The 23,730-nt window shown below is 43.1% G+C and overlaps 1 protein-coding gene across 3 annotated transcripts in view; it reads left to right on the top strand.

The window, feature by feature from the left end:
* Nucleotides 1–7,354: 7,354 nt before the first annotated feature.
* Cyp4x1 (cytochrome P450, family 4, subfamily x, polypeptide 1) overlaps nucleotides 7,355–23,730 on the top strand; it is a 34,816-nt gene continuing 18,440 nt past the window's right edge. For 2 of the 3 annotated variants that reach the window (XR_005504366.2, XM_063287162.1), the window contains exons 1-2: nucleotides 7,355–11,252; nucleotides 23,498–23,639. Coding sequence is in view for 2 of the 3 variants with exons in the window: in XM_063287162.1 (XP_063143232.1) it covers nucleotides 11,076–11,252; nucleotides 23,498–23,639 (319 nt within the window). In the remaining variant the exon portion in view is untranslated. The remainder of the gene's footprint in view (nucleotides 11,253–23,497; nucleotides 23,640–23,730) is intronic. The other variant, NM_145675.2, reaches the window with a different exon arrangement.

The raw sequence follows: 23,730 nt of genomic DNA, 5'->3' as shown, positions 1-23,730 counted from the left end.
CTCTGCCCACATTTCTGACTCCAGAGGAAATCACCTAACGCCATCTGGGACCCTGTGTACAGGGGCCCCAGGAAAAGGTGGCACAGGCCCTCCTGGTTGCCAACGTGTAGACAGGAAAGACTACACGCCCCAAAGAAGAACACTCTGTTCCCATAACTGGCTGAAAGAAAACAGGAAAATAGGTCTACAGCACTCCTGTCACACAGGCTTATAGGACAGTCTAGCCACTGTCAGAAATAGCAGAACAAAGTAACACTAGAGATAATCTGATGGCGAAAGGCAAGCGCAGAAACCAAGACTATATGGCATCATCGGAGCCCAATTCTCCCACCAAAGCAAACAATGAATATCCAAACACACCAGAAAAGCAAGATCTAGATTTAAAATCATATTTGATCATGATGCTGGAGGACTTCAAGAAAGACATGAAGAACTCCCTTAGAGAAACGCAGTAAAACATAAATAAATAAACAAGTAGAAGCCTATAGAGAGGAATCACAAAAATCCCTGAATGAATTCCAGGAAAACACAGTCAAACAGTTGAAGAAATTAAAAATGGAAATAGAAGCAATAAAGAAAGCACAAAAGGAGTCAACCCTGGATATAGAAAACCAAAGGAAGAGACAAGGAGCCATAGATACAAGCATCACCAACAGAATACAAGAGATATAAGAGAGAATCTCAGGAGCAGAAGATTCCATAGAAATCATCTACACAATGGTCAAAGATAATGTAAAACAGAAAAAGCTACTGGCCCAAAACATACAGGAAATCCAGGACTCAATGAGAAGATCAAACCTAAGGATAATAGGTTTAGAAGAGAGTGAAGACTCCCAGCTCAAAGGACCAGTAAATATCTTCAACAAAACCATAGAAGAAAACTTCCCTAACCTTAAGAAAGAGATGCCCATAAGCCTACAGAACCACAAATAGATTGGCCCAGAAAAGAAACTCCTCCCATCACATAATAGTTAAAACACCAAATGCACAAAACAAAGAAAGAATATTAAAAGCAGTAAAGGAAAAAGGTCAAGTAACATATAAAGGCAGACCTACAGAATTACACCAGACTTCTCACCAGAGACTATGAAAGCCAAAAGATCCTGAACATATGTCATACAGACCCTAAGAGAACACAAATGCCAGCCCAGGTATCCAGCAAAACTCTCAATTAACATAGATGGAGAAACCAAGATATTCCACAAGTCCTGGAAAGAATAGGAATTCAAGGCCCATACCTAAACATAGTAAAAAGCCATATACAGCACACCAGTAGCTATATTAAACTAAATGGAGAGAAACTTGAAGCAATCCCACTAAAATCAGGGACTAGATAAAGCTGCCCACTCTCTCCCTACATATTCAACATAGTACTTGATGTTCTAGCCAGAGCAATCAGATAACAAAAGGAGATCAAATGGATAGAGATTGGAAAAGAAGAAGTCAAAATATCACTATTTGCAGATGATATGATAGTATATTTAAGTGATCCCAAAAGTTCCACCACAGAACTACTAAACCTGATAAACACCTTCAGCAAAGTGGCTGGGTATAAAATTAACTCAAATAAATCAGTAACCTTCCTCTACACAAAAGAGAAACAAGCCGAGAAAGAAATTAGGGAAACGACACCCTTAATAATAGTCCCACATGTAGTATAAAATACCTCGGTGTGACTTTAACCAAGCAAGTGAAAGATTTGCATGATAAGAACTGCAAGCCTCTGAAGAAAGAAATTGAAGAAGACGTCAGAAGATGGAAAGATCTCCCATGCTCATGGATTGGACAGGATTAATATAGTAAAAATGGCCATTTTACCGAAAGCGATCTATATATTCAATGCAATCCCCATCAAAATACCAATCCAATTCTTCAAAGAGTTAGACAGAACAATTTGCAAATTCATCTGGAATAACAAAAAACCCAGGATAGCTAAACCTACCCTCAACAATAAAAAAACTTCCAGGGGAATCCCTATCCCTGAACTCAAGCAGTATTACAGAGCAATAGTGATTAAAAAAAAAAAAACTTCATGGTATTGGTACAGAGACAGATAGACCAGTGGAATAGAATTGAAGACCCAGAAATGAACCCACACACCTATGGTCACTTTATTTTTGACAAAGGAGCCAAAACCATCCAATGGAAAAAAGATAGCATTTCAGCAAATGGTGCTGGTTCAACTGGAGGTCAGCATGTAGAAGAATGCAGATCGGTGTGTTCTTTTCACCCTGTACAAAGCTCAAGTCCATGTGGATCAAGGACCTCCACATCAAACCAGATACACTCAAACTAATAGAAGAAAAAGTGGGGAAGAATCTCAAACACATGGGCACTGGAGAAAATTTCCTAAACAAAACACCCATGACTCATGCTCTAACATCAAGAATCGACAAATGAGATCTCATAAAACCGCAAAGCTTCTGTAAGGCAAAGGACACTGTGGTTAGGACTAAAAGGCAATCTACAGATGGGGAAAAGATCTTTACCAATCCTACAACAGATAGAGGGCTCATATCCAAAATATACAAAGAACTCAAGAAGTTAGACCACAGGGAGACAAATAACCCTATTAAAAATGGGGTTCAGAGCTAAACAAAGAATTCACAGCTGAGGAATGCCAAATGGCTGAGAAACACCTAAAGAAATGTTCAACATCTTTAGTCATAAGGGAAATGCAAATCAAAACAACCCTGAGATTTTACCTCATACCAGTGAAAATGGCTAAGATCAAAAACTCAGGTGACAGCAAATGCTGGTGAGGATGTGGAGAAAGAGGAACACTCCTCCATTGTTGGTGGGATTGCAGACTGGTACAACCATTCTGGAAATCAGTCTGGAGGTTCCTCAGAAAATTGGACATTGAACTACCTGAGGACCCAGCTATACCTCTCTTGGGCATATACCCAAAGGATGCCCCAACATATAACTAAGACACGTGCTCCACTATGTTCATCGCAGCCTTATTTATAATAGCCAAAAGCTGGAAAGAACCCAGATGCCCTTCAACAGAGGAATGGATACAGAAAATGTTGTACGTCTACACAATGGAATATTACTCAGCTATCAAAAAGAATGACTTTATGAAATTCATAGGCAAATGGATGGAACTGGAAAATATCATCCTGAGTGAGCTAACCTAATCACAGAAAGACACACATGGTATGCACTAAATGCTCGAATTACCCTAGATGCACAGAACCCATGAAACTCAAGAAGGATGACCAAAATGTGAATGCTTCACTCCGTTTTTAAAAGGGGAACAAGAATACCCTCGGGAGGGAATAGGGAGCAAAGTTTAGAACAGAGGCAGAAGGAACACCCATTCAGAACCTACCCCACACGTGGCCCATACATATACAGCCACCAAAGCAGATAAGATGGATGAAGCAAAGAAATGCAGGCTGACAGGAACCGGATGTAGATCTCTCCTGAAAGACATACCCAGAATACTGCAAATACATAGGCAAATGCCAGCAGCAATCCACTGAACTGAGAACGGGACCCCCGTTGAAAGAATCTTAGAAAGGATTGAAAGAGCTTTAAGGGGCTCAAGACCCCAAATGAACAACAATGCCAACCAACCAGAGCTTCCAGGGACTAAGCCACTACCCAAAGACTATACATGGACTGACACTGGGCTCCAACCTCATAGGTAGCAATGAATAGCCTAGTAAGATCACCAGTGGAAGGGGAAGCCCTTGGTCCTGCCAAGACTGAACCCCCAGTGAACGTGATTGTTAGGGGGAGGGTGGTAATGGGGGAGGATGGGAAGGGGAACACCCATAGAAAAGGGGAGCGGGAGGGGTTAGGGGGATGTTGGTCCAGAAACCGGGAAAGGGAATTACAATCGAAATGTAAATAAGAAATACCCAAGTTAATAAAGATGAAAAAAAAAAGAAAAAGAACCAGTAGAAAATCACCTTAGAAACTTATACATAGTACATAACACCCTTAAAATACTTTTCAAAGATAATATTTCTTTAAAGAAACTTGCATTTCTGTGTACATATGCATCCATACATCTACACACAGACACAGACACACACACACACACACACACACACACACACACACACATTTCACATCATAGTAACTCTGACTGGATTGATAATTTTCTATTAAACTTTTATGTTCTCTTCTGTAAAAAAAAAAAAAATAACTCGAACGAATCAGTAGCCTTCCTCTACTCAAAGAATAAACAGGCTGAGAAAAAATTAGGGAAATGTCACCCTTTACAATAATCCCAAATAATATGAAATACCTCGGAGTGACCTCTAACCAAGCACGTGAAAGAGCTATATGACAAGAACTTCAAGTCTCTGAAGAACGAAATTAAAGAAGATCTCAGAAGATGGAAAGATCTCCCATGCTCATGGAGTGGCAGGATTAATATTGTATAAATGGTCATCTTGCCAAAAGCAATCTCCAGATTCAATGCAATTCCCAACAAAATTCCAACTCAATTCTTCATAGACTTAGAAAGAGCAATTTTCAAAACCATTTGGAATAATATAAAACCCAGCATTGCGAAAACTATACTCAACAATAAAAGAAATTCTGGGGCCATCACCATCCTTGACCTCAAGCAGTATTACAGAGCAGTAGTGATAAAAACTGCATGGTATTGGTACAGAGACAGGCAGGTAGATGAATGGAATAGAATTGAAGACCCAGAAACGAACCCACACAACTATGGTCACTTGATCTTTGACAAAGGAGCTAAAACCACCTAGTGAAATAAGATAGCATTTTCAACAAATGGTGCTGGTTCAACTGGAGGTCAGCATGTAAAAGAATGCAAATTGATCCATTCTTATCCTGTACAAAGCTCAAGTCCAAGTGGATCAAGGACCTCCACATCAAACCAGATACACTCAAGCTAATAGAAGAAAAAGTGGGGAAAAGCCTCAAACACATGGGCACCAGGGAAATTTTCCTGAACAGAACACCAGTGTCTTATGATCCAAGATCAAGAACAGACAAATGGGACCTCATAAAATTTCAAAGCTTCTGTAAGGCAAAGGACACTGTCATTAGGACAAAATGGCAGCAAACAGATTGAGAAAAGATCTTTACCAATCCTACATCTGATAGAAGGCTAATATTCAATATATACTCTAGAAGTTACACTGCAGAGAGCCAAATAACCCTATTAAAAAATGAGGTACAGAGCTAAATAAAGAATTCTCAGCTTAGAAATATCGAATGGCTGAGAAGCATGTAAAGAAATGTTCAACATCCTTAGTCATCAGGAAAATGCAAATCAAAACAACCCTGAAATTTTACCTCACACCAGTCAGAATGGCTAAGATCAAAAACTCAGGTGACAGCAGATGCTGGTGAGGGTGTGTTGAAAGAGGAACATCCCTCCATTGTTGGTGGGATTGCAAACTGGTACAACCTCTCTGAAGTTAGTCTGGATTTTCCTCAGAAAATTGGACATTACAGTACCTGAGGACCCAGCTATACCACTCCTGGGTATATGCCCAAAAGATGCTGCAACCCTTCACAAGGACACATGCTCCACTGTGTTCATAGCAGCCTTATTTATGACAGCTAGCAGCTAGAAAGAACTCAGATGTCCTTCAACAGAGGGATGGATACAGAAAATGTGATACATCTACACAATGGAGTACTACTCAGCTATTAAAAACAATGACTTCATAAAAATCATAGGCAAATGGATGGAACTAGAAAATATCATCCTGAGTGATGTAACCCAATCACAAAAAAAAAAAAATCCACACATGGTATGCACTCACTGATAAGTGGATATTAGCTCCAAAGCTTGAATTACCCAAGATACAATCCACAGACCACATGAAGCTCAAGAAGAAGGATGACCAAAGTGCAGATGCTTTAGTCCTTCTTAAAAGGGGGAACAAAAATACTCATGGGAGGGGAAATGGAGCAGAGACTAAAGGAATGGCATTCAGAGCCTGACCCACCTGGGCATCCAGCCCATATACATACAGCCACCAAACCTAGACAATATTGCTGATGCCAAGAAGTGCATGCTGACAGTAGCCTGATATAGATGTCTCCTGAGAGGCTCTGCCATAGCATGACAAATACAGAGGCGAACATTCGCAGCTAACCATTGATCTGAGAATGAGGTCTCTATTGGAGGAGTTAGAGAAAGGATTGAAGGAGCTGAGGGGGTTTGCAACCCCATAAGAACAACAATACCATCCAACCAGATCTCCCAGGGACTAAACTACCATCCAAAGAGTACACATGGAAATACCCATGACTCGACCTGCATATGTAACAGAGGATGGCCTTGTTTGGCACCAATGAAAGGAGAAGCCTTTAGTTCTGCCAAGGCTGGACCTCCTCCCGCCCCATTATAGGGGAATGTCAGGATGGGGAGACAGGAAGGGGTGGGTGCTTGGGTGTGGAAAAAGGGATAACATTTGAAATGTAAATAAAAAATCCAGTAAGAAAACTATAAAAAAAAGTTAAATCCAATAAAAAAAGAAAAAGAAAAAGTCACAAAGTATACACTACACAGTAGGCCTGTAAGTTAATAATGGCACAGACACATGTCAAAAGCATAGACAAACTTCCATTGTAGTCGAGGTTAAAAAAAATAGAATATGTGAAGATCTTATCAAAGGATGACGTTCTTACTCCAATTATCTCCTCTGGAGAGTCTGCCCAAGGTTATAGCATCAAATGAAGACAATCCCCAGACACAGCAAGGTCTGGGTGATAAGGCAAATGGGTCGTCAAGCTGGCCTGAACCTTGTCTTCTGCTGAAAAAGTCAAAGTTGCCCTCCCTTTCTCATTCCATACAAAGTTATAGCTGCACCGTTGTCTTATTCAGTACCTCTCCTTTTGTGTCTGTTCCCAAAGGGCTAGGACCTCCAGCAAACACTTGTAAGGTTGTTCTGGGGGAATCATGCACTTGTCTTGATCTATGAAGATGATACCGGGATGGCAGTAAGAGTGTGCACTGTAGTTTGAGGACATTCAACCCTCAGACTGTTGTAGTATAATCAAAGTGAATTTAATAGTCTAAAGGGGAAAACAAATGTGGACATGCACACACATGCATAGCTCTAAATAAGATGTCTCCAGCCAATCCCTCCTCCCAGAGCTCAGGCAACCCAGAAGAACAGGAGGCAGAGGAGCTGGAGAGACAGAGGCAATGGAGGACACTAGGAGAACAAAGTGCCCTAAAACAAATGAGTCAGCCCCTATGAACTCACAGAGACTGGAGTAGCAGCCACAGGGCCTACATGGGTCTAAACTGAGTCCTTTACATATATAATATAGCCTCTAGTTTAGTACTTTTATGGGGCTCCTGAATGTTCAGCGTGAGTCTTTTGGGGGGGATCTCTTTATTTTTCTATTAGCATGTCCTACTTTGACGTGATGGTTTTCATTTTATCTTACATATTATTTTGTTCAAAAAAAAAGAAATAAAGAAAAAAGCCAGGAGAAGCCCTGCAGGTTGACCAACTCTGCTGCCATCCTGGTCCATCTCTACAAGCTGCTGAAGCATGTGGAGGAGAGGTCCTGCAGAAACAAGTGCCATCACTGAATAGGACCAGTCCTAGTCCCTTGACTGGGGCCAGGTTGGAGCTGCTGTAGCTGTAGCCTGTGCTGCTGCCCTGCTGGGAGACGGAGGGAGGGTGCACAGTGGTGCTTCTGCACGCTACAACACAAAGGTACTGCCAAGTGAGCCCCGGGGAGGCCAACTTTGAAGGTGGGGAAATGTGCAGCAGCCTGTAACTTGCTCAGAACCTGCCCTCAGATGCCTGCCTAGCTGGGAGATCATCACCCTGACACTGGGCACAGCAGGACATCAAGAAGAGTTGTGAAGAGGTATTTTCCTCTCAGCCCCAAGCTCCCAGAATAATGATTCAGTCTCAAAATATATTTATAAATGGCTAGGACTTATAGCTAGGTTCATTCCCTGACTAGCTAGGAATTTAAGATAACCCATTTATACTAATCTATATTCTACCATGTGCCTGGTTACCTCACTCAGGTACCATATGTCTGCCCTCCTCACATTCTCTTCCCATGCCTTGCTCTATCCCAGAATTCTTTCTGCCTACCAGATGTCCCACTTTCTAGTCTACCCTTTCCTATAGGGCAAATGTGTTAGTTGACAGGTGATGCATCCATACAATACACAGGATATTGCCTCTATAAAGAGTCCTGGCAGTGGTCTCATATTTATGCTGCAACAGAAACCTTAAGCCTTGATCCAGACCAACAACTCGTTGCAATGAAGGCTGTGTGTTACCACCAAAAGATATCCATGGTCTATGCTGCTGCCTGAAGCCATGGTGAAGTCATGGGCCAGGCTCCAGCTGGTAATCATATTAGTGTCCTTCACTAGTAGGTCATGTTGACATCCTTGGCCTCTGCTGCTGCTGGGGGCTATCATGGTGTCTGTGGCCCATGCTACAACAGAGGACCATGTTGATGTCCATTGTCTTTACTGCCACCAGAGACCATGCTAAGACCCATGGCATGTGCTCACTTGAGGCTGGAGACCATGTGCATGTCCATGGCCCGTGCTAGCACCAGAAACCATGTGCAAGTCCATGATCCATGCTACTGCTGTCTGTAAAGGATAAGGAAGCTGCTTTTGGAGTAGAATCAATGACTGCAGACTCACAGGTGAGTAAAAGAGACCTAAGAGCCTTCAGTGACAACCCTTACCCTCACCATACCCCACCCCTTGCCATAAGAAGTAACAGCCAGGACAGGAAACTATCAAACAGAGTTCTTAAGGAGAATGATATGGATACTAAAACATAACTCCACAGTTGATGGCTTCTGGCAGGGCATGGGTGGGCAAAGATTCAGTATCTTTACGCAGCTGGACACTGGATGTTTGACAAAGCTCCCGTGAGTATATAGGCAATACAAGTTGTACTATCATTTTTGTCCTTTCCTCTTTTTGGGGAGGGGGGCATGGAGGAGGTCACAAAGTGGGAGAGGGGGTGCTCGCTTCCACAGCACATATACTAAAATTGGAACAATACAGAGAAGATTAACAAAGTGGGAAAGGGAACTGGGGAGGACTTGAAAGTGAGTGTGATTGGGGTAGATGATATGAAATCCACAAATAATTGCTAAGATATAATTTTTAATAAAAAAGAATAATTTAGTGCCAGCAAGATGGCTCAGCAGATAGAAAGGCTTGTTACTCAACCCTTGGCCACAGACATCTAATCTTAGCACTTTTGTGGCAAAATGGTAGTGGAGTGAGCACAAGAGACTCATCTGAAACAGAACACCAGAGACAACAAAGAGACTTGGAGAGAACCAGTTCCTAGTAAGTCATCCTCCGTGCATGCAAACACACATGAACAACAATAATTATTAAACTTCTTAAAATAACTTACAGATTATTTGCACAGAACATCTGCTTATTCTCACTCTACAAAAATATGAGAAGTCTCAGATTTAGACCAGGTTAGCAAAAATGTATTTTCCCAATAGTGTTGTAAAAGAGTGACAATTTTAAGAACATTTCTGTATTTACTTTGAAAGTTGAAGAAATTCATTTCCTGATCAGCTTCAGGATCATTGTAACTAAAATGTGTAAAGCTGGATTGTTTGAAACAGGAAAACATACAAGATCAATAAAGACTGAGGCAATCATTGCCGAGACAGACAGACAGACAGACAGACAGACAGACACAGAGAGACAGACAGCGAAAGAGACAGAGAGAGACAGACAGACAGACAGAGACAGAGACAGAGAGAGAGACAGAGAGAGACAGACAGCGAAAGAGACAGACAGACAGAGAGAGAGAGAGAGAGAGAGAGAGAGAGAGGCGATTCTCCCCTCAGCATTCCTGTCCTGGCTTATACCATTGCTCAGTAGTCACAGGAGCATCTCAAACCCTCACCCTGTTATTTATCAGTCAGCCCAAGGGAACCAGAGACCAGAGCAGGCAAGACCTGAGGCTGAGTGCAGTCAGGACCCAGAGGATAGAGCAAGGAGCTTCACAGTCTCCAGCACATTTATCATGTCTTCCCTATGAGAGACAACACACATCTCTCATGACTGGGTCAGGGAGCCCCACATAAGGGGAACCTGAAAAGAGAAGGCACTAAAAGTTACCAGCAGAAACTGTTCAACAGAAGGTTCGAGAAAGCCAGGGATGGAGACAAGCAGAGGCAGGAGGATGCTTCTGAAACTCTTCCTAATATAACACAACAGAAAGTATAAAATAACAATATGAGGTCCAATTGAAGCCACTTCCCCCCGGAGTCTGTGGTGGCAGCTTCCTTGCCAAATAAAGTCTGTCTTCAGAAGTTGGGATGGGGGTGCGGACGTCAGGAGTGGGGACGTTGACAAGGAGGAAAATAGGGAGTTTGTAACTGAGATGCAATCTATTGCTCAGGGCTGTAACTCCAATGCTACCATACATCTGCCTTAGCATAAATAAATGGGCTGATTGTATCTGAATAATAGAAATACTCTGTATCGGTGTGCCTCTTCCCATCTCCGGGTTTGGTGCTCTCACATAGCTCGAAAGGGGCAATGGTGGACCTTGGTGCACACTAGAAATCGGGATGAGGAACAAGGGCAAAAATTCGCACAGTTTGGCAGGCCATACTGCACATTGATAATTGCCATACCCTCCTCGGCTCCCACACCTAGTTCCTGTGGCTGCTCATAGATTTCCAGAATGGGAAAGCAGGTCATTTCGCACAGCGGTTTTTTTCTTTCTTTCTTTCTTTCTTTTTTTCCCATGACAAGCAAAAGAAATAATTACCTCAGCCTGAGCATTATTTCAAAGTCTAAATTCAGATCTTCCGAGATTGGAAACTGTCAGACTTAAAATAAGACACCCCGGGAAGGTACAAGAAGTCTGCCTGAATTCAAGCGTGAATGGATAGCGCGGATTGGAAATCCCGAAGGATCATCATCTTCTTCCCAGGCAGGAGCTGCCCCTCCTCCCCCTCAGCTACTGGGGAGGGGGTTGGGCGATTCATATCAGCTCCAGGCTAGAGAAAGCTATCGGCTTCCCACCACCAACCACCATATCCTTCACCCACCCATCCACTGCCCGCAGGATAACGAGCTCAGAGTGATGGAGGCCTCCTGGCTGGAGAATCGCTGGGCGCGGCCCTTACACCTGGCTTTGGTGTTCTGCCTGGCGCTGGTGCTGATGCAGGCCGTGAAGCTCTACCTGAGAAGACAGAGGCTGCTGCGCGACCTACGCCCCTTCCCGGGTCCTACCGCCCACTGGCTCCTGGGACACCAGAAGGTAGATGGAGGGAGGGGCGCCGCAGGATGCTGCAAAGGAAGCCCGTAGCACAGCCGCTGCTTCCGTAGGACTCCCAGCCCGGGATTGGGGGAGGGTGGGGTGGCTCTCAGCTCCTCTGCAGTACTAGGGACTCTCGCATCCCCTAGGAAAGGGTTGCTGGGCGGGCGGGGGGGGGGGGGTATTTGGGAAGCCTGAATATCATCATCGTAAAAGAACTCTAGGCCTATTCAGTCTCCAGTCACCTTGTTATGTCTTTTACGTGCATTGTTTAAAACTCAGTTTGTTCTAATTCATCCTTTAAACTGTAGAAAATATGCAAAAGCGAATGCAATAGTTGGCCCCCTTGATTCATTCAGACCAGAAAAAAAAAATGTCTTTTTAAAACTTCCTGTAAAGGAGGGAGTGGCCGCACTCCATTGCATTGTGGATACTGATTGAAGGTTTGCTGAGTGCATGGAAATCGGTCACTTGTTCCGTGTCTCCAAATCCACTCCCTACCCAGACCGATAAATTCTATCAACCCGCTGGGAGTAACAGCTGTATATGTGTGTGTGTGTGTGTGTGTGTGTGTGTGTGTGTGTGTGTGTGTGTGTGTGTGTGTGTTCAGTTCTAGGTCTACAAAAAGAGAGTTTTTTCCCTGACGGGCCCAAGTAAGGTACAGACTTGAGCACTAAGAGAAAATGAAACTCCTGGGTTGGGAGGGATGATGTCCCTCCTCCTAGGATTCCCCGAGGGGCTGAGACAGAAAGAACTGCTAGCTGTGAGGGGTCTGCACAAACTCTCCAGGAATGGGTGAGCTGGAAAGCTTGCATTGGGGGAGGGGGGGTTGCTCCTCAGCTTCCTAGACTATATCTCTGCCATGTACGTTCCCATTTTCCATGTGCTGACTCAGGGTCTCTTCAAGTACATGAAGATGCAGAATAAACCACACTTCTCTCTCTCTCTCTCTCTCTCTCTCTCTCTCTCTCTCTCTCTCTCTCTCTCTCTTCCTTTTTTTCTCTCTCTTTTCCTTGTCAATATATTTTGATTGTTTGGGAGTTTGGATGTAAGGTTTGATATGACAGTCAGTCACTATAGCCCAGGCTGTCCTGGAACTCACTATATAGCCCAGACTGTCTTCAAACTTACAGTGATCCTTCTGTGTCCCGGAGTCAGTTGTCCCATCCTGCAGGACAGTCAATGAGGGTGCAGAGGGTACCTGGAAGAGAATGGGGGACAAGGGATGCGAAGAAGGACGCCAAGACAAGAGCCTGATCAAGGCGACAATTTTATTTTTTCTCAAGGCTGAATTTATACCATAACAGGGGTAACAGAGAGAGGAGGGAAGTGGGAAACATTTGCGCAGGCCAAGGACACAGCTCTTGTGGTCAGCTGATGTCAACAGGATGTTGGTTTTTCAGAAAGGTTGCAGGTTCGTCATATCATTATTCATCCTGACCACCAGATTTGTATTAGTCTTCTGCAACTGGCTGGGGATTTTCTATGAACCCAGTCATACTTACCTCTAACTATATTAACATCAATAATGAAGGGTTTTAAGGGCTTTGCTCCCAACATCTCCACCTTCCTTATAGTCAAATGAAAAGGTGACCAATGGCCTCGCTGTCCTGGAATGAGCCCCTCAGGAACTGTGTCTGTCTTAGGTTGGAGTGATATTTGTCACATGGCCAAGAGAATTTCATGACCAGGGTCCGTCATGGGATAAGGCAGCAGCTAATGGCGGCCCTCCTGTCTTAGGCCCTTTATTTGTGAATATATCACTCTCTTACCCATCATTGACTGTCCAGCTCAGCACGCAGGGGTTTGTTGATGTTTCAGCAAAGGCATCAGGACAGCAGGCCGAAAAGAATGTTGGCCTCATTTGGCTGAAGGACAAAAATGTCCTTGCCTGGGCTGGGAGATGTGTAGGTGAGCTTGGCCCTCACCAAAGGCATCCTCCATAGCTAGGCTATGATAATATACCTGAATAGGTTTTGCTGCTATATTATCTATCTGTTGTTTAATAAAGCTAGTTAAATGATTAAATGCCCAAGGGCCAAAAGATATAAGCAAAAGAAGGCCTACTATGGGGCCCAACAGGGAGGAAAGCAGGGTGGACAACCAAGGGGAGGTGGAGAACCAATTTTGATACCAGCTCTCAGCTTTTTCTCTTTTTCGTTTTCTCTTTTCTAAGCTGTCTCTGACCTATTTCATGCTTTCTTTAACCATATTCTAAGACATAAGAAGTATCCAAGCACTGCCTTTCTCTCACAAATCAGAATTCACTGTGATTGCCCAACGTTGGGAAATTAAAGGTAAAAAGCCAATCAGAAATAAGTATACTTGTTAGCATGTATGGTTAATGTAAAAGAAGGGCCAGACAATTGTTCTTTTTGATTAACTTTTGACTCTTAAAGACAGTGTGGGTCAAAATTAAAATAGCCAGATATACTTAAAACACTGCTCCATTGTGGATAGATGTGGATGTTTAAAGATTGAATGAATTTATATGATTGTAAATGTTAACCGTGCAATATCACAGAAGGGATGCCACCAGGCAAGGAATTACAATTTTAACTGATATTAAACATCTTAAATAATTTGGAGAAACCTCAGCACTGAATTATAACCATCAGGAGAAAAAATAAAGGCATACATAGGTATCCCGTGCATGTCATGTAAGAAATAAGCAAACCCCAAGTCAGTACGGTACAGTAACAATGAGTGAAAGTTAAATAATATGTTGATACATAGAAGGAAAAGGTAACACATTGACTGCCATTGTTGAAATTCTTAAAATAATTCCAATAGACAACTCAATTTAGGTTCCTGCAACAATCATAATTGCATTATCCAAAAAGCCAAACCCTACAAAAGGTATCGCACTGTGGAAGAATCCATATCTCAGCTGTCCTGGAGTGGGTGGCAGAGCTCCCAGTTTTTCTTGTATGATGGCAATGGACTCGAAGCGGTGCAGTTCTTTGAGCAAGCAGCTCCTCTCGGTGGAGTGCAAGCTGTAGATGAAGTCGCGTGCACCCTGCTCTGTGTTCAGCGCTTCCGTGGGCTCCTTCTTGGGATGAGTGCCCAGAAGTCGGGGAATAGGAATGCACAGGCTCTTTTTTTTTTTTTTGGTTCTTTTTTTTTTTTTTTTCCGGAGCTGGGGACCGAACCCAGGGCCTTGCGCTTCCTAGGCAAGCGCTCTACCACTGAGCTAAATCCCCAACCCGCACAGGCTCTTTTAATAACTTTCTGGTAAATATAATCCCTGTATCAGCACCTGATTGAAACATTCTAAGACCCCAAGTATAGCCACGTAGCCAATCCTGGTTTCGACCCGTGGAGGTAAATTTAATATGTAGGGAGATGCACCATCCCCTTGTTTTAGAATTGGAACCTTCACAACAGGAGTCTGGGACATGCATATTAGTAGGATGGGAGGTATTATAAGTCAAACAACGCAGTGTATTAGGTGAAAAATTTCTTAAGAACAGGGGAAAGGGGCCAGGCAAGAAAGCTAGGGGGTGGCTGGGTGAGAGCTTGGTGAAACAACCAGATCAGGTGATGAATAGCATTCAGTCACACCACTAAATAAGGAAGCTTTCTTGGGATGAAAAGGCCAGTGCAAAAACGAGCACAAGCTTTGTGCCTGTGACACAGAAAGGCGAGCAGAGGGGCAGCTGCAGTCTTGTTACCGGCTGTCTCTCTGGACTTAGATTCTCCCTTAAGGAGTACCTCCCTTCAGTGTCAGCTCAGTGGCTCTGCCTCTCAAGAGACCCAGCCTCTGAAGGACGCCAGGCTTCCAGTAAGAACTAATAACAAAAGGGTGGAGAGATGGTTAGGACCTGGGTGCTAGATGCCAAACGGCTGACAAAAGAATTGTATGGCTCATCCGCTCCCTGGAGCACGTTGGTGAGCGTGGAAGAAAAGCCAGATTTAGGGGGGGGAATTTTTTTTCCAGGCTGTCAGACATGCCTGGTGACCTTGAGCCAAGCGATCAGGAGAAAATAGCATTTGAGCCTCTAGTGTTGAAGGGAGGCTCGCACAGGGTGGTGTGATCTGAAGAAACCTTGGGTATCAGAGAGTAAGCTATAGTCAGAGATAACTGGCTTGCCAGGAGCTATAAGGACTCTTTCCACTGTCGTTCCTGAAGCAGGCGTCACAGTTGAGCTGGGCTTCCTGCATCTTATATCCAATAAAGAGGTTGCTAACAGGAGTACTACTGATCTTCAATAGAACTACAGCCCTCTCCGTGCCTCTCAATTCCAGGACTTCAATAGCAGCCCTTCACCAAGCTGTCTCACTGGGTTAGAGGTCCCTGGGAAAGAAAACATTGATCCTGACCTTGGCCACAGCCTCCAGTTGGAGTGGACTTTCTCCCAATATCATCCCAGGGTAAACACAGCCAAAGCCTGTTCCGAATTCTGACTGGCAAAACAAAGTTCCTCTCAGTCTGCTGTAGACTCTTTCTGGAACTACTTGAGGGGCTCCCCTTCCCCCTAACCCAGTGCATTTTGACCACAGGGGCAGGAACTGGCTGCTGTGGGGATAGTCTTAAGGATATCATTAATAAGAGACCAGTAACTGAAGGCAATGACTAGAATTTTTTCAGGGCCAAAAGTCTTATAATCGTCTTTAAAACAACCACTGACTCTGCACTATCTTTTTGTATCAATTGGTCCCTCCTGGGGGAACTATGGACAAATATTTCCTACAAAGTCTAAGAATCTCTTAAATCTTTTTTTCTTAACCCTATTCCTCATGTCTTGAATGACCACTTTGAGTTCTGTCACAAAAGGTGACTGTAGAATGCTTGTCCCATCACTCACCACTGAGATCTGCGTCATCTGGGAGAAACATACCAAGTGGCTGAACCAAGGTTGGGTGGTCCACTGTAGCCAGGGGATGAGGGGGAGCAAAGGGCTCCAAAGGGGGAGCAAAGACTCGGAGGAAGAAGGGAGACAGGCCTGTCTGTTCATGGGGGATGACATTCTCCCCAGAAGACCCCCCAAACAGCCACACGTTGGGCTCCAGTTGCCCTGTCCAGTTGTTTTGGCCTATCCTGCAGGACAGTCAACGAGGGTGCAGAGGGTACCTGGAAGAGAATGGGGGACAAGAGACATGAAGAAGGACGCCAAGACAAGAGTCTGATCAAGGCAACAATTTTATTTTTCCCAAAGCTGAATTTATACCATAACAGGGGTAACAGAGAGGCGGGGGAGTGAGAAACATTTACACAGGCCAAGGACACAGCTCTTGTGGTCAGCTGATGTCAACAGGATGTTGGTTTTTCAGAAAGGTTACAGGTTCGTCATATCATTAGTCAGCAGGAAGTTGGTTTCTCAGAAAGGTTACAGGTCATATCGTTGGGCATCCTGACGTCAGATGTATTTCTCAGCAAGGTCACAACTTTGTCATATCATTAGCCATCCTGACCACCAGATTTTCATTAGTCTTCTGCAGCTGGCTGGGGATTTTCCTTGAACCCAGTCATATTTAACTCTAACTATACTATTAACATCAATAATGGAGGGTTTTAAGGGTATCACTCCCAACACTTCTGCCTCTGCCTCCTAAGTGCCGGGATCACTGTCATGAGCCACCACTCTTAGTGACCACATTTTCTCCCTTCATTGATCCAACAGTATACACTTAGGCTGACTCCTAAGTCAACCATTATAAATTAGAAATACATGCTGCAGTGAATATACAAGTCAGATGTCTTAATGAAATAGTAATTATTTATTTTGGGCATATTCAGAAGATGGATCATTGAATTTTTTTAGATTTATTTATTTCATTTTGTATGAGTGTTTTGCCTGAATGTGTGTATATACACCATGTATTTGCCTGGTACCCACAGAGATCAAAAGAGAACATCAGACTCTGGAGCTTGTTATGGATGGTTGTGAACTGCCGTGTGGGTTCTGGGAACCAAATCCAGGTCCTCTGCATTAACAGTAAATGCTTTTAACTACTGAGTAATCTGAACAATCTGTTATTAATCTGACTGTCACAATTTTAGTTTCCATAAGTTCTGTCTTCTCCTCCATTTGTTCTTCCACTGATCACCTTATATTACATAAACATACCACACTTTGACAATAGCCATTTCCCCCCTCCCCCACTGCACACACACAAGGTTTCTCTGTATAGCCCTGGCTCACAGAGCTCAATCTGTAAACCAGGCTGGCCTTGAATCAGAGATCCACCTGCCTCTGTCTCCCAAGTGCTGAGGTAAAGCTATGCACCACTACCACCCAGCAACAATAACCATTTCTTCTATTATTATTAATTATTATTGTTACTGTTATTATTATTATATTTTTATTTGCTTTTTACTTATTCACTTTACATCCAGTTCACTGCCTCTCTCCTGGTCACTCCCTCTCACAATCCTTCCCCTATCCCCTTTCCCCTTCTCCTCTAAGTGGATGGGACCCCACTGGGCATTGCCCCCCCACCCCCTGGCTCTTGAAGTCTCTGTGAGGCTAGGTGCCTCCTCTTCCACTGGGGCCAGACAAGGCAGCCCAACAAGAAGAACATACTTGACATACAGGCAACAGCATTTAGGATAACCCCCACTCCAGGTCCCATATGAAAACCAAGCTGCACATCTGATATATATGTTCAGGGAGGCCTAGGTCCAGCCTAGGTATGTTCTTTGATTGGTGGTTCAGACTCTGAGATCCAAGTTAGTTGATTCTGTTGGTCTTCCTATGCAGTTCCTATCCCCTTTGGGGGCTGCAATGCTTCCTCCTATTCTTCCATAAGAGTCCTCCCCAAGCTCCATCCAATGTTTGACTGTGGGTATCTGCATCTGTGTGAATCAGTTGGTGGATGGAGCCTCTCAGAAGACAGTCATGTTAAACTCCTGTCTGCAAGAAAAGCAGAGTATCATCAATAGTGTTAGATTGGTGCTCGCCCATGGGACGGGTCTCTAGTTGGGCTGGTTATTGGTTTGGTCATTCCCTCACACTCTGTTCCATCTCCAATCCCTGCATTTCTTGTAGACAGGATAAGTTTTGGATCAAAAGTTTTGTAGATGGGTTGGTGTCCCTATTGCCACCTGGGCTCCTGCCTGGCCATGGGAGGCAGCCTCCCCAAAAGCCATTTCTTAAGCTCAGTATTCTTTGGATTGGCGATTTGAACTGAGTGAGATCAGAATTTTTCTAGGTGACTTTGGTTAGACTGACTAATGTGCCACAGTTCACATCAGGTTAGATAAAGGTTGACTGTTATTCTAAATGCCTTGGTCTCTTCTGCCTGCTGTTTTATCTTGATAGCTGGATAGCATGACCCTGCTTACCTCGTGTCAAGCTCCCAGGATAGCAATTGAGCAGTTTGTAAAACTCTCAGCCATATTTGCTCCACTCACATTGATTGACCAGAGCCATTCATCAAATCAAGTCCAGAGTCAGGGTGTAAGAGCACAGAGCACATTCGTATTCTATGTCATATCTCCCCTGATGTATCGGAGCTTCTAATAAATTTTTTCTAACCCCTGCATACTTTTGTTTCCTTTCTCTTCGTATATTGTTATCCTTTGCTGCCTAACAAGTTTTTCACAAATTTAGCAGCTTGAAACAACAGTTTTTATTTCATGCAGTTTATATAAGGGCTGGGGATTCAGTAGTGGCTTCCAGTTGCTGGGCAATGCTTACTCTGGGTCTCTAACAAGGTTGTATGGAGATGGCAAAGGCTGCAACCATCTAAAAGGCTGGATGGATGGAATGCTCCTCCAGGTTCATGCACATGGTTCCTGACAGGTCTTGGCAGCCTTACTTCCCCGTACTGGCTCTAACCTAGTTAGAACTTATCTGCCACCACTTCCGCTGAGAGTAATTAGTCACATCAACATATCCCGGTGCACTGTAAGAGAGGACAGCACAGAGGCAGGATCTTAGGGGCCATCTTGTTGGTGACTACCACAGTCATTTAGCTTTGTGTTTTGCATGATAGGGGCTGTCCTCAAATGTCATGTGGTTTGAGGCTGTATTTTCTTATCTTATGAGACACTGAAGAGGTTTGGAAGTCTTCTGCACTCAGAGAGAATTTTCCTAAAGAATAATATGTAAAAACCACTGTGAGAGGAGCAGAACTATCAGTATCTAGGTATCTTTTTACGGTTATGTAGAGAAGAATTTTCCTTTCTACTACGTAAGAGGATGCCTGGTGACTTGGCATTCTGGGAGAAAGGAGGTGCAGAGCTAGGATATCTGATGTGTTAGACAGCCTTTACCTAGGTCCCTATTGTAGTTCAGTGTTTTACTCTTAACTTTTACAGTGCCTGGTTTCTTCAAACCTCAAAGTTTCTCTGGCTTGGTTTGTGTAGAGAGCAAGCTCTTCTCATTAAGTCCCTTTGCACAACTGACATCTATGCTGCTTGAAGAAAGAGAGACCTGAGATCCCACCACCCCTCCTTCTAACCTGTTTCTTCCTTACACCTAACTCACTGTTCCTAGCCTTCTCCTCCAACTCCTGTTTACTCTGTATCTCTTCAGAGTTTGTTTCCAACTCCACACTTTCCAGAATTTAATTAAGAAGTTCTCAGTTGAAAGCTGGAAAAAAAAACCTGAAAATTATCCCACAGATCTGTTCTACCAACTACTGCTAATGAAGTGTTGAAGAGGTGATTCTCACAAAAAGCAAAAAAGTAACTTAGCTCCACAAGTTGAATTGTTGTGAATGTTCTAAGCGCTCTTGATCTCTGTCTCCTTGCAGACTGACCTGGGGAGATTTGCCTAGCACTATGGTTGGATTTGCTGCTTCGATTGTGAATGTCGTTGGATTTTGTACTATCATCTGTTTCTGCTTTGTCAGTTCTCAAGCTATTATCTAGTGTGCACACAAATGTTTAGTTACTCTGTCTTCTTAGTAGACTAATCTTGTTATTGCAAAATATTCCTTTTATTACGTGAGAATCCTTGCCTTAAAGTCTACCTTATCTCACATTAGTGAAGCTACACTAGCTTTTTTTGGTAATATGAACATGCTAGATCTTCCCAGGCATGTGGGGCCTTTTAAAACTTGTCTTTTGCCACTACATAGATATTTTTTTGTGCACCCTGGTAATGTTTGTCTTTTGGTTGGAAACCTTAGTTTATTACATACAATGTAACATGTTATTGACTTGTTCAAGAGATAAACTGGTTTAATATGTGAAAAAAACTGAAAACATATTTGTCAAAGACCAGCTTTGACATCCAGGGTAAACTGAGGCGAGGCAGAGAGTTGTTGACTGGGGCAAGTACGCTCCCGAGGGAGCCAACAAAGGAGGTAGCAAGGGACTGATGAAAAAACTCCTTGGGGCCAGAAAAGGTCCATAAAAAAAAGGAGAAAAGAAGGGAAAGTATCACACACACACACACACACACACACACACACACACACACACACTAGATGGATGAAGCAATGAAGCAAACTCCAATAACTCTTTATTCTCTCACAGTTTACATATTCCAGCAAAATCTTTCCATCTGTATAGAAATTACAATGTGACTACATTCTATTTTTCTTTTAGCGAATGATGATTTTTTTAAGTGTTTCTCCAATACCTTTATATGAAAAACATTACATAGTACAGGTTTTTTTTAAAAAAGCTATTTCCAAGAACCCACATACATTCACTACTAAGATTTGTTACAGATTAACAAAATGTAAGCAAGCAAGGTAATTTTCTCAGCCAGTTTTTCTTACTGGAAGGCTGCAATTTGAGGTTACAAAGAAATGAACAATCATTTTATTGTTTATCTTAAAAAGAATCTTACAATTTTTAAAAAAAAACTCATTAATCTAAACTTTTATGAAAAAACAATCCGTCGTTTCTACTTTAAATCCTCAGGGTGCACATCTACTCATTAACAATTTATTTTATTAAATCATATCAGGAAGCTGAGGGCAAATGGGTACAAAAAAAATCAATAATTACCTTGACTAACAGCCCAGCTTTAGCAAGAGAGGCACGGTTGCCATTGTCCTTGTTCCTGACCTTAAAAACTCCTTAGCTTAACTATTAAAAGTGTGCCTCTCTGAACTTGTAGTCCTCAGGGCTTTGCCTCTCAGAAGCATACCTATCATGATTGTGCTAACCGGTGGGCTGCATTCCATGAGTACTAATAGCATTTGTTGTTCTGCTCACACAGGACTTGACATGAGTCAGCTACTTCGTGAATTATGGTGTTCCATCATGACCATTCCAGAGTCAACAAGACCTTCACATTGTGGTCTAGATCTGAAATGTCTCCATAGGCTCGCGTGTCTAAACACCTAATACCCACATAGTGGCAGTTTGGGGAGGTTGGCTGGATAGACATAAGTCACTGGAGGAGGACCTTTGAGGCATATAGCTCAAGCCTGCTCCTAGTCCTGTTGTCTCTGTTCCCTGGAACTCCATGATCTGAACAATCCACAAACTCTTGTGTCAAACAGTGAGACATAATGCCATGCCTTCCTTGCGGTGATGAACTATATCCCCTGAAACTATGAGGCAAAGTCAATTCCTACCTTAAGTTGCTTCTGAATCTTCATTATCTGGTATGTTATCAGCCATCCATAAATGCTCTCTGTTTGTGAGTTGATAAATATTTACACTGTTAGAAAATATCATGATGGCTTGATGGTGGGAACATCAGCATCGTTTCAGGACCTAGGTCTTAGGATCTTGACCGTTTAGTAGACCTAGGTTTAGGTCCAGAGACCAGTTCATGGATGAGAGTAGTTGACTGATAACACACAGATTTGGAAGGTTATTTTCTACCTCTTCTGAGGATAAGAATAATAGTACAGCAAGTGGTGTGAAGTCACACAAGGAAGAATTTCAACAGCCTTAGGTTTCCTCCAAGGTGGAGATGCTCATGACTGTACTCAAATGTAGATAGGAATCCCAACCATACATGTATACAACATAAGTAGGTATAAGGAAATCTTATTTTCAGTAATTTTGAGGGAGTATGTAAGCCATTAGCAAGCTTGTCCCTGAAAGATATGGGTGAGAGAGATGGCTCAGAGGGTAAAGTCCTTAAAGCAAGAGGACCAGAATTCAGATGCCCAGAACCTATATAAATACCAGGTAGGTTTTGTTTAGAGACTCCCCAAGAATAAGAATGAAGGGGGTGGGGAGATAGCTCTACAATTCAGAGCACTTGTAGAGGACCTCAAAACCCAGATTCAATTCCCAGCACCCAAATGGTGGCTCACAATCATCTGTAGTTTGTTTCAGGGGATGCAGTACCCTCCTCTGGATTCTGAAGGCACCAGGCAGACAAAACTAGTATGCATACAAATAAATCTTTAAAAACTGAAGATAAAAAAGGAATGATTGAGTCCCCATATTAACCTTAGGCCTCCTCATGCATATGCAAACATATGTATGTATACCTCATACACTGGTGTGCTCACACACATTCAAATGTGTATATGCACATGTACACATATCACACAGATCTATGAGATATTTATATGAGAAAGAAAAGAGAGAGAAGCAAAGTTTCCCACTCTGGCAGTATTATTTATACTTTGCATTACAAATGCATGATAGCTCACTTCTATAACCATGCACTCGGGTGCCTGAGGCAGGATTTGGTGTGATTTCAAGGCCAGCCTGGGCCACATTATGAGCTCTTATCTCCACAAAAGAAAAGAAAAGAAAATCTGGAAGCTGAGAAGTTTGTCTATATGTTTGTTTCAAACTCCAGAAACCTGTATAAACGAGTGTTTGCTATTGCAGGAAAGAACTAGATGTTTTTGTAGAAGGAGTTGGCAGGTTTGTAGAGAGAAGTATTTGTTGTTAATGTCTTGAGAAAGAATCACTAATCCACTAATTGGCAGTTAGAGAACAGAAAAGGGAAAAGGAACAGTGAACTAGGCAGTGGCCATGCTCAGTTTACCAACAGAAAACTTCTAGTAGCTTCCAATATAAGAAAACAAACTGTCCAGCCATGCAGCTCTACCTCTCTCCTAGACCTGTGATGTCCTCGGCAGGGGAGAAGAGAGTGAGAATTTCATCACCTCACCCCCTTCTGGGAAAAGCTCACAGGATGTGTCATACAGCAGGGATTGGATCTGATGGTGGAACATGTATTCATACTGAAAAAACAAATACCCTAGCCTTGCTTAGGACATAATCCTCAAGCTTAGAGGTCTCAGAGAAAGACTTTCCCCTCCCTGCATAAAGGAGTCAGGTTTCTCTGCTGTGCAGCCCAGTGTGGGCCCTGAACTCACCCTGTGTCTCACTGACTCTCTAATCTCCCATCCTTTTTTTACGATAGTTTCTTCAGGAGGATAATATGGAGAAGCTTGACGAGATTGTCAAAGAGTACCCTTGCGCCTTCCCCTGCTGGGTAGGACCCTTCCAAGCATTTTTCTACATCTATGACCCAGACTATGCAAAGATTTTTCTGAGCAGAACAGGTAAGGAATGAGATGGAAATCTGAGTCCTGATCCTGCTAGGAGTTGCACGTGACCCACAGGCCCAGTCTGAAGCAAAGGTGAGCCCAAGCC

The sequence above is a fragment of the Rattus norvegicus genome, chromosome 5 (genome assembly GCF_036323735.1).
Source record: "Rattus norvegicus strain BN/NHsdMcwi chromosome 5, GRCr8, whole genome shotgun sequence".
Taxonomy (NCBI): Eukaryota; Metazoa; Chordata; class Mammalia; order Rodentia; family Muridae; genus Rattus; species Rattus norvegicus.
Note: the sequence above shows the minus strand (reverse complement) of the source record. Positions and strands in the feature narration are given on the sequence as shown.